Genomic DNA, 11,734 nt, shown 5'->3' on the forward strand with positions numbered 1-11,734 from the left:
TACTTACTGTTTGTACATTCAACTTACAAACACCGGTTCCTCAATTAAAATCTGCTGAGTTGTAAATAATTTTAGTCATTTTAGTTTCTTCACTTTATTTTTTGAATTGGCGGATGGATATGTTCCACACGTAGTGGTGACATGTCCGGACTTTCCCGTAAAATACGTCACAGAAACCGTTGGTGGTGAGTCGCTTCCTTTTGCTACTTTAGGTGCCGTCGGAATTTTGACAACTACATACAAATAATAAAAAGATATGATGAAATGTTTGTATTACTAAAATGCTATGTGACGTACAGGAAGCAAAATGCATGGATGTAGTTGACCCTCTGTATAATAACTATTATTAGTTGCCTAAATTTATTGGGATGTCATAAATACTTCATTCTGCTTTTTTGTTGACTCTCACGTGCTGCAGGAGTCTTTTAGAATATAAGACAAGATGGTGAGTATCCCTTGTACATTTGAAGATCTTCTGCACAAATTAAGTTACCAAGTAACTAGTAGATGTTAGCAAGAGTTAGCGGCCACCAGCAGATGTTAGGGACATAACCTCAGTTGTGCACCTTAGCGTTATCAAGTGTTTTGGCCTTGTAATCAATGATACAGGCCGAACCTCAGGGTCACTGAGGCTAAAGGTAAATCTGACTGGCTACTGGCTTGTATGGCAGTGCTATAAAAGCCATGTGACCGCTCAGTAGATCAGACGTCATTACCTTTATGCCTCTATGAGACAAACGTGGACTCAGGACGAAGTGAGATGCCTCCTGGATATTTGGGCTGAAGAGAAATTATCACTATTACTAAAGAAAGTGCACGAGAACACAGAGGTATTCAAAACTTTTAGCGAGAAAATTAAGGAGAGTGGATTCCAGCCAACTGTTGAAGTGTCGAGTGAAAGTGTAAAAAAACTGCCTCAAGAGTACATCAAAGTATGCAACGTTTTGCAGAATAGTGGTTGCTGTGCAGATGTTGAGGACAAATTAGTTCCAGATCAACAATTCCAGATCAACACCACCATAAACAGAACCTGACAGGGCTCCATGATGTACCATATGCAGCTAGAAATTGGGGTAGGATTGTATTTTTACCTGCCTGATTGAATGACCGATTTTAGAGAGACCTTCCCACCTCATGGTTTTTATTTACACTTTCTGGGCCGTTTGAGTTTTGCCTTTGTGAACACGATCCGCACCAGTTGGAAAATTGAATCAATTTATCATTCTGACACTGAATCGAACCAGGAACCAGACTTTTTGGTGTGAACCCGCCCGCCCTTAGGGTGTTTTCACATATAGTTCTCTTTAAATGAACCAAACTCAGTCCTCTTAAAGTGGAACAACATAAAAGAGACTCAGTTGGTGGTCCACTGTTATCCACTTTTTCTCTGAAGGGGCCTCAGTTGTATTTCTGTTTACACAACACCTAGTTCACAGTTACACAGATCTTCACTGCTTTGGATTATTGGTAGTTTTCCCTTGGAACTCGATGGCTGCTGCCACATTTGACTTATCCACATTTATGAAGTATTTGGTTAAATTAGCCCACAGGGATAGAAAAGGCCTGTTTATAAGGATTATAACATTCCTAATAAAGGTCTTCACCAGATTCATGATTCTTTGACGATTCACATGTCCATGATTTGAGCATGATTTACTTGTTAATGATTCAATTCTCCATGCATCTCAATGCATCACATCCTCAGTTTTCTATGTCATAGCATATGGCTGCTTTTTATTCTATTAATACAATCATTCAGATAAATCTGAAGTCCCCTTTTATTTAGAAGGGGCCCCATACTTGTCAAAAGTGTATTCACTCGCTTTAACCATGATGTCCTTGCTGTGTGCGTCTTGTCTTGTTTGTGGCAGGTTTAACTGCGTTCACACAAAAACTTGGACTGTTATTTAGCAGTGAAATACTTGTCTCATAAACTGAAGAGTGAATCAAACAAACAAAGTAATGTTGTTCTTTCTTAGATCTTCTAAAGATTTCTCAGACACTGTTGGAATGGGTTCTCCTTTGATCTGATGTCTTACCTTTGATGACTATGATCTTAAATTTGTTTACTTATTAACTGTGCACGTGTATAATATGTACTTTGTTTGGAGTTGGGTCTCTGAAGAGTGGTGAGATAAGGAAACCAATAATTACTATTAATTTAGAAATAATAATTGTAGTGTTTTTAACGATACAATCGTATTTGGGACTATTTTAGCACCGCGGATGTGCACAGAGCTTTAGGGCTCGGTAGGGGTGACGTCACGTGCTTTGTCAGTCGCTCTGCTCCACCGTCCTTCCGTCGAGGCAACAGGCTGAGAGCTGCTGTGTTTTCTCGGGTGAAGATGGCTGCGGGTCCCCTCTCAGTATCTTCCAACGCGTCCACTAACAACGATGGCATCCTCATCGGTGACAAAGTTTACTCCGAGGTTTACCTCACCATCGACAACTCGCTCATTCCGGAGGAGAGACTCTCCCCGACGCCGTCGATGCTCGACGGCCTTGACTTGAACACGGAGACCGACCTTCGCATCCTCGGCTGCGAGCTGATCCAGTCCGCGGGCATTCTTCTCCGCTTACCCCAGGTGAACACCCGCGAACAGTGAACGTGTGAAATAAAGAACCCGCTGGCGTGTTTTATCCACAACATGTTGACATGTATAGGTCTATTTTAGTCATCCGCTCGCCTCGGCCTGGTGGTTAGCTTGTTGTAGCGTTAGCTCTTTAACGTTGGCGTGGTGGAACTAAAATGGCGGCGGGCCATTGTGTAAGGTTGAGCTAGCTCTCACGAGACAAATGATAAACAGGAAAATGTCTATCTACTGTGTTTTGTCCACAGGTGGCGATGGCGACCGGGCAGGTGCTGTTCCATCGGTTCTTCTACTCCAAGTCCTTCGTCAAGCACAGTTTCGAGGTGAGTGCTCCCGAGTCGGCGGGTTATTGTCAGGCCGCTGGTTTTTCTTATGTTAGCATAGCATTACGTTGTGATTGCGTTTGTGGCGGCCATGTTGTCCATACGTTCACTTCCAATGTGAAAAACAACGTGCCAGTTGTTTGACCTAAAAACAACTTAAAGTCAAAGAAGGAGCTCAATGTGTACGCAATACGAAAGAAAAGGCAGGAAATGAAAGCAATTCGTGTTCAATGGCTACTAGTGGGAGTTAAAGAAAGTATTGGTAATATCTTATGTAGGAAACGTTTCTAATTACAAACCCTTTTAATTATTCTTAGTAATGCTAGCAGAATAGCTATAGACGCAGCCTATTCTGAGAACAACAAACGTCAACAAAATTGTCTTATACAGATATAAAACCTCCTCTAGGATAAAGTCAGCATTGTTACAAAATGTTCCTGCTCAGTCATTTACACTGCTCTCCACCATGTTGGGATTCCATGGCAAAAACTCTAGGCACATGACCGCCTTCCAATCACTGATATCTACTGTATCCCTGGTCACGTGTGTCACATTCTGGAGCTCTTCCTGCCAACTCTTTGCTGTGACTGTCTCAACAGATTGTTGCCATGGCTTGTATCAACCTGGCCTCCAAAATTGAAGAAGCACCGCGACGAATACGAGATGTCATCAATGTTTTCCACCACCTGAGGCAGATGCGATCCAAAAAGTAAGTTGTCTCATTGTGGAAAAAGTTCATGTATTTGTTTGTATTTGATTTCAATTCTGATCCAATGTAAAACTGTTTTTTTTTGCTGTGAAAGTGCTCTTCTGTTTATCTATGTAACCTAAACCATTTTAAAACTTTTCAGTTTCCGCCTCACTCGTAGTTTGAAAAGTGTAATTGTCTACATAGGACACCAGAGTTTGACATTACACTGAGAATTATATCTCAACAATCTCACTGTATAAATTGCAGTGTTTTGAAACACAAGGCGCAACTGCTTTATTTTCATGTGCCTTTGTCTTCATAGAAGTTTGTTCATGGCACTAGTAGCGACTTTGGCATTAACTTGGATTCTTTTTTCCCTTGCAACCAACTAACAGCGACCAGCTACATTTACCAAAGCCTGGGTGATGTGGAATGGTACGTAAGATGAAGCAGTCGGCATGACAACCATGATGCGAGGGGGTCTATCTCCTCCCACCCCACCCCTCCTCTGGGAGATGCCCGTGGTCTGACCCACCGCGGGCCGCTGGGATCGGGGATGACAGGTTGGCCGAAAATCCTGGGCCCCGGGGCGCATTGAGGACTCCTGTGGTTCAATCTTAAGCTTTGGGTATCTGTCCGTCAATCTGCGGATCATTGGGTAACGTAGTCCTCTTCTCTGACTGCTCCTCCTCCTCCTCACCATGCATTTTGTTTGTGCTTTAAGAGCAAAACCCCATTCACCAACTGCTATCCATGGCTTTTATAGAAATATCACCTTGTTTGTTGAGGCAGAATATATTGTAACACTTAGTATGTCAGGGATCTGACATTTTTTTTAAGGGCCAGTGCATGCACTGTAGCTGTGTAGTTTGGCATTATGTGAAGTTAGTTTGGATCAGCATTAAAGTATATACCAGAGTCTGAGGTGCACCTGTAGGAAGGATATCTTTTAGACATGGTTAAGGACTATAACATGTCAGGTTTATTAATGAACTTTACTTTGATGCTGAGTTTTTTCCCATGCATGACGTTTGTAGCATGACAGCGTTGACATTTAAATTTCTGTGTTACTTAAGACCCTATAAATTCCAGAATGAGATCATAAATTTGAGTTGTTCCTTTTAAAGTTAGGTGCTCAACTCTAAGTTAGATTAGAGGGATGAGGAATAATATAATAAGTGACACATTTATTTTTTTTTTCTTATCCTTAATCGTACATATTGGAAGGAGGCTGTTGGGTCATAAGGAGGTTAATAAACCCCAGTTAAAAGCATGATGTACTAGAATGCATCCACTCAGTTATTTGAATGATTGATCTAAAAACATTTGATCTGTCAGTATTTACAGTTTTGTAATTTATGGGCTGTGTGTAGCCAGCAGATGATTTGGTGGTAGTACATTATTGTCTTTGCAGTTCAGGTGAAATGTAGTAATCTGACAAAGAATACTTTATAATGATACTATATATTTTCTGACTTTCTGGTGCACTGATGGCAGGAGTAGTAGTCAGTGGTTTAGGTCACATTACATTACTGTAGGTTGGAGTGGTGCAATAGCTCATTTTATTGTTGCAGTTTCTGAGTTTACAGTTCAAGTCTACAGATGTATTAGGTTGATATTTCTGTTAAAGCTATGACATGGTGTGGTTGAGGTTGAGGCCTGTCTAAGGAATCCCATACGCTTTCACTGGAACCACAGGAGTTCACAAACCCCAGCAAACTGTCAGGCATGCAAACAGATATAGCTGTTGCTTGAAGTTGGTTGAAACGGAAAAAATAAGAGAAATTAAAAAACAGAAGGGCACTTTCTTTTTTACATTTGTTTCAAAGGGGGAACCATTATTTTATTTTGATTCCTTTCATAAAATAGGACTCCAAGTTCATTGATACTTGATCAGAACTACATAAATACCAAAAACCAAGTCATCAAAGGGGAGCGGCGGATCCTGAAGGAGCTGGGCTTCTGTGTGCATGTCAAGCATCCACACAAGGTGAGTTTAAAGCACACTCAAGCATTTCACATGTGTAGTTATTACAGGTTTGAGATTGTCCCTCCATGCAAATGTGCCCACACAGTAAGCAGTTTCTAGAATCTCCTAAAAATGTCACGCCTGCGGCATGTGGCAGTTTGTTTTACATCTTATAATTTTTACTATTCCAGATTATCGTCATGTACCTTCAAGTCCTGGAATGTGAGAAGAACCAGACGCTGGTCCAGACGGCCTGGTAAGTTCCTCTCTACTTCTCCACTTTCACTCCCCCACAGCAGCAACCCGTGTCATGTCTGCAAGAAGTGCCCCCAGACCTGGGCTAAAGATGAAATTGAATGAGTTTCAAAGGTTGAATTACTTGATGAGCACTCGATTGATCTAGGGACAAACCCATATGGAAACAACACCTGTCAGATAAGTGATCTTCAAGTGCCCTGCGTGTTTTTAAATACAAACGTGAAAACCATTCGACATCCATTTTGCCCAGGTCTGATTGTGACATCCCCTCACTACATTTAAACCCTTCCACCTCTTTTTCTCTGATGGAGCAATTTGATTTATTGCAAACCTGTTTCGTGTCTCACTCTCGTCTGCCCTTACATGGCTTTGCTGTAAAAGTCTGTTTGATTTGCGAGGCCCAGGGAACTTGGTTTAACTTTGTCCTTTCTCTCTACTCTTTGATTAAAGGGTAGTCCATGCTGGTAAGTCACATAAAGAACCTCTGAACTCTGCCTCCTCCAACCACATGACCTCAGGAAGCTCCCCCTATTGGCTGGTTGTCCCTCTCCAGACAGCCAATCCCAATGCCAAGATTCACTGAAGGGGCGGGCGGGCCTTTCCCAACAGCCAACATCATCTTGTTTTCTCTTGGGTGTCCAGAAGGATTTGTATTGTTTGGTCTTGCTACAGAGGTTTCAACTGTAATGCCTATTTTTGCCAAGTAGCTATTCTGACTTTTTTCTAGTTTACTTGCATCTAACAATGAAGTAAACCTAGCCAGAACAGAATAACTTTTTTTGACCAGCTTACCTGCCTATTTTTTTTATATTTACAGTTGAGTACTGTGTCCTATCCCCAAGTGACGTGGTGTTCAGACATGTGTCTGTCTTTCAGGCTGATCCAGTTCTCAGGATTTGCCTCCAAGGACCTGTCTCGCCCACGCAGCAGTCAGAATCCAACGGCCACATATTATCTGTAGTAGCAGGAGCTCAGAATGACCTACTAAAGTGCAGGTCTGGCTGTTAGTTGAAGGCAGGTTAGACTGGAAGTAATCCCCCTGAGGCAGGTTTTTTTTAACCCGTGACACACTTCCAGAGGAGCCGTAGTTTGAATGGTTGGAAATTGGAACACAGTGTAGGAATGTCAGGATTGACCAATTTTACAATAACCACAGTTTCATAACGTCAGTTTCATAACCGTGAGTATTGTAAAAACTATGATGTGTAGGTGTCCTGCCTCTCGCGATTCACGTTGTTTGTGCATGCGGTGCGCTTGTTTGTGTGAGCCAATTAACTGAAACATTAGTGAAAAGAGGGAACTGACGTAACAGCCTTATTTCCACCAACGCTCGCAAAAAAACTCCATCGAAGGCAGTCACAGCGAGAGGAGAAAACCTGGTTTACTTTCGGTTTCTGACCAGCGCCTGCCTTGCGACTTACGAGTCTCTTCCATTATAAATGCAGCCGAGAGTTTAATATACTGAGAGGTAATAGTATAATAAGGACACAAAGAATGTGTGCTTGAACCAGGACAGTATACCAGTTTATTTTTCACAACTAGTCAACACTTTGCTCCCAAAACCGAACAACTTCCATCGCTGACCCTTCACAATAAAAGTACCAAACAGAAACACTGCTTATGATGACAGAAAACACAAATTCACCGACCAACCTTCCAAAATAAGGCAACTAAATAAAATAGATTACTTTTAAATAGACAAAAGTTAGACAATAAAAAGTAACTGAATATAGTTGACGATAAAAATATTTAAGTTAATAATCTTTATTATTAGATATATATTGCTTGTTGTCTTTTTTCCTCTATAGTAACGATAATCGTGAAAACGGTGATATTTCCTCTGACAATAATCATTGCACCAAAAATGTCATATCGTGACGGACTTAACACAGTTTATGCAAATGGAAAGTGTCACCTGAAGAAAGGACGTTGCACTGCGTTGTGATATGTTTTAGTTCTTTGATTTGCCTAGTTTTTCCTTTTGATAATCTGAGTGGGATTAGTGTTGAGATAGTTCATCTGGGGTTTTGGTCATGTTTCTGTTGTCATGCATATTTTTGTCTTTTTGACTTCTATGTTTCTGGAAGACATAGATGCTCACATCACCCTGTACCTGCCTGATTCACATCCCGGCAATTGTATCTTCTCTAATGCTCTCCCAACGGCTAATGTCATTTATCCATTGTCCTAGACAACCTACTGTCACACAATCTGTTTCGTTGCACAGATTTCAGTGGAGAAGAATCACCTTCCATCCTAATGTCTGTAGATCAGTTTACAATGCAACATAGTGGAATGGGTTGATGACAAACACAATCAGTTGTCTTATGAAGGTTGGTTTCAGCTCATGGCTGGAAGGTATAATGGGAAGTTGTTTTTTAATTTGTAGGTGACCTTCAGTTAAATTGAAGGTCACAATTTTTGTTTTGGTCGCTTCAAGTGCAACGTTGTCAGAGTAGCAGACCACTGTTTCATCATGATCACATAATCATGCCACTGAAAACTCTGTCTTCCATGCAACCATACACATTGTACCTCCCTATTCAAGATCTAACAATGACTACGTAGTGACTGCATTATAGATGAATGTTCATCTGTATGCCTGCATGTCCCCCACCTTACTAGGCACATGTCCTTGTCCTGATCATCATTAGTCTAATGTAGTTCCTCTGGGGTCATGGTGTGGTACAAAGGTCTTCCGTAGAATATTTCTCATCTCTGTCTTCATTCTTTTCCTGTGACATACAGCACTCTGTCACACGACTACCCCAGAGAGAAATGGACAAAGTTAAACTTTTACTTTCAACTTTAAAATTGTGTAGCTGGTATCGTGATAGCCATCAGGGCTAAAATGTAACTTGAAAAGCTTTCGCAGTATCTAAAGGTCAGATCCCTAATTTCTTAAGACTAACAATTCAAGTCAGTGACAGTTAAGGTTCACTTCTTGTTCAGTATTTACCAACCATACAGTTTCAATTGGTAACATTTTTTAGATGTAAGAATTTGCTACTTTTTAATCAGGAATGAAAAAATGGAAATGATTATTTGAAAATAGTAAAATAATTGGATTGATTGTTGACTTGCAGCAGTAACATGATGTGTGATTCTTTATGTAGAGAAGATGCTATGTTTTTGTTCCACTCTTCTGTTTGCCTCTGCAGGAACTACATGAACGACAGCCTGAGGACAAACGTATTTGTGAGGTTCGAGGCTGAGACTATTGCCTGTGCCTGCATATTCCTCGCTGCCCGTGCTCTGCAGGTACGAAGAAGTTTCCTGAAACACTGATTGTTATTGCACCTAGCTATACAATATAGCTGCTTGTAATAATGCATGCTGTGGTTCATTCTTTCTCAGATACCTTTGCCATCCAGACCGCATTGGTACCTACTGTTTGGTGCCAGTGAAGATGAGATTAAAGACATCTGCATCACCACCCTGAAACTGTACACAAGAAAGAAGGTACTTTTTTTTTTCTCTCCTTGTCTACATGTGTCAACTAAACTTTAAACCTCAGTGTTAAAGACTCCTGTTCTGTGTGCCACCAGAGAAACTGCCTCTCACAACAAATTCTAACAGCTGGGTGATGCTGCTTCTCACTCACAGTAGCCAGTAATGTGTGTTCCCTATGTAAACTGACAGTGTTTAATTGTTTCCCCCCAGCCTAACTATGACCACCTGGACAAGGAGGTGGAGAGAAGGAGGATGTTTTTATCAGAAGCTAAGCTGAAGGCCAAAGGCCTGAATCCTGATGGAACCCCCGCACTATCCACACTGGGCGGCTTCTCCCCCGCGTCCAAACCCTGCTCTCCAAATGTGGTCAAGGTAGAAGAAAAGTCCCCCAATCCCCAGACTCTCAAACCAGTTAAGAAGGAGCCAGAAAACCGGGCCCAGGCCAACAAGAGTCCGCACAATGGGTAAGCAAATATTGCATTGTGAGGAAAAAAAAATCAATATCATCTATTATATTTCCATACTTCTCTTCCAGGTTAAGGAAAGAGGTGAAGATCGGGAGGAACAGCAGGAGCGGAAGTCGTTCTCGTTCAAGAACGCGTTCCCGGTCTAGATCCAGATCCCCTCGCAGACAGTAAATTCACTTAAAATATCTAAAGGCAGTTTACTGATCAATGATAGTATGAATCTTTCTCTAATCCCTTATCGTTCTCGTTTCTGTTTCCACAGTTACAACAGCAGACGCAGTCGCTCAGGTACCTACAGTTCTCGCTCACGTTCTCGCTCTCACAGCCGGAGCCCTTCGCCTCGGCGGCACCCGCCCTCGCCCCTTCTCCCCCACCTCAAGACCAAGACCAGTCACCACAGCAATAGTGACTCCAAGCCTAGCGGGCGCCATAGCAACAGTGGTGGATCCGGCCACAAGAGGAAGCGCACGCGCTCTCGGTCAAAGTCCCGCACGCCTCTCAAGGCAGACAGGGAACGGGACAGAGAGAGGGAACGGGAGAGGGACAGAGACCGCAGCACGTTTGACCTCTCTTCAAAAAAACACAAACATGAGCGAGGAGGTCACAGAGGAGAGCGGAGGGAGAGGGAGAGGTCTCGTTCCTATGACAGGGAAAGAGAGAGGGAGCGTAGCCACAAGAGCAAACACCACAGCAGTAGTGGACACTCAGGACATGGTCGTCATCGGCGCTGAGACATACACACACTCCCATCAGACTAGCTCTGGGGCTGATAGTCCCTGAAGTGTTTTCAGTTTCCTCAAAACAAAATTAGATCCTGCAAGTTCTCTGAATACTGATGAATCCAGTTAACTGTCGGTTAATAACCAGTGTGACTCTGATCATTTAATGAAGACTAATATGGAAAGTTCTTCAAAAGTTACACTACAGCTAATATGGAAGTCAACCAAAATCATGTCAGGAGGCTCGGTCACTTAGAACCAATCAGAAACAGTCAAAGCCAAACAACGCCAGGTCTGATTTCATTTTGTGTATAACATCAGCCAAACACCAGCACTGTTGTGTTTCTGGGTTCCTCACATACATCCTGAAACATTTAAACCATTTAATTTGTAGGGATGTAGTTTTTCTCAAACCTGGACTTCTGTTGGCTTCAGCCAAATAACGCATACACTGAGTCCTACACACAGCTTCTGTATGCACACACGTCTTGGTGATGGAACATTTATCCCTTTGACTCTCGCTGACACAGCAGCCGCCTGTAGCTGATACTTGGCAGAGGTTGTGTTGGTGTAGAGTGAAGTTGTGCATCAGACGAACCTGCTGCTGTAGTAACTACCAGCATGGACTGTTTGTAGGTGTTCCAGTCTAGAGCCTTTTCCCGTTTTTTTCCCCACCTGGTTGGTTGTGATTGGTGATCGAGTAGAGGTGTCGACAAAGTGCGACATCAGTTGAGGACCTGTAGGTTTTAATTTTAATTTTCCCATGATGCCCTCCACACATACACACCTCGAGCATCCCTCTAGCCTACCCATATGTCTTTGGTTTTACATGTAAAGTTACGGACTCTGGGGAGAGGAGACTTATTTACAGTGTAAAGATGGATTGATGATCCGCTGGCAAAATGTGAATGCTTTGATTTATAAAAGCAAAACTTGGCCGTGGAAGGATTGAATGAATAATGTAAAATACCAGTGATCATTCAGGAAAGATCATTATGTTTGCACATAAAGGGACTGGCAGGAGAGTTTTAGTTTACTTTTGCTTTGTTTTCTTTTTGGACAGGTGCATGTTGCTAAAGCTGTTGTACAGTTTCAGAAAAAGCAAACTGGGTCTAAACTTCAATTTAATTGTCTTTTTTTTTCAGAAGGGGATGCAGACTTGATTTCAAAAAATTTTAGGGTTGTCAATTTGTTACACTGGTTTTTAGTCTGCACGTGTTCATGTCCAATTTTTATTCAATAATAAATGAGTTATGCCACTGA

At 42.0% G+C, this 11,734-nt stretch overlaps 1 protein-coding gene across 4 annotated transcripts; it reads left to right on the forward strand.

Annotated features, from left to right (window-relative positions):
- Window positions 1-2,247: 2,247 nt before the first annotated feature.
- On the forward strand, window positions 2,248-11,734 carry ccnl1a (cyclin L1a). 4 transcript variants are annotated; one of them, XM_034604054.1, is made up of 10 exons: window positions 2,248-2,585; window positions 2,840-2,914; window positions 3,514-3,623; window positions 5,475-5,595; window positions 5,766-5,830; window positions 8,994-9,093; window positions 9,190-9,294; window positions 9,496-9,749; window positions 9,821-9,919; window positions 10,015-11,734. In XM_034604054.1, the coding sequence occupies exons 1-10, from the start codon at window positions 2,346-2,348 to the stop codon at window positions 10,481-10,483; spliced, it is 1,638 nt and encodes a 545-aa protein (XP_034459945.1). In that variant the 5' UTR covers window positions 2,248-2,345; the 3' UTR covers window positions 10,484-11,734. The 4 variants fall into 4 exon arrangements, 3 of the variants coding, with proteins under 3 accessions (XP_034459945.1, XP_034459947.1, XP_034459946.1); XR_004615827.1 differs by lacking the exons at window positions 9,496-9,749; window positions 9,821-9,919; window positions 10,015-11,734 and adding an exon at window positions 6,283-6,296 and having other exon boundaries at window positions 2,265-2,585; XM_034604056.1 differs by lacking the exons at window positions 8,994-9,093; window positions 9,190-9,294; window positions 9,496-9,749; window positions 9,821-9,919; window positions 10,015-11,734 and adding exons at window positions 6,283-6,296; window positions 6,709-8,846 and having other exon boundaries at window positions 2,265-2,585.

This window comes from Hippoglossus hippoglossus, chromosome 13 (assembly GCF_009819705.1).
Source record: "Hippoglossus hippoglossus isolate fHipHip1 chromosome 13, fHipHip1.pri, whole genome shotgun sequence".
In the NCBI taxonomy this organism is placed as follows: Eukaryota; Metazoa; Chordata; class Actinopteri; order Pleuronectiformes; family Pleuronectidae; genus Hippoglossus; species Hippoglossus hippoglossus.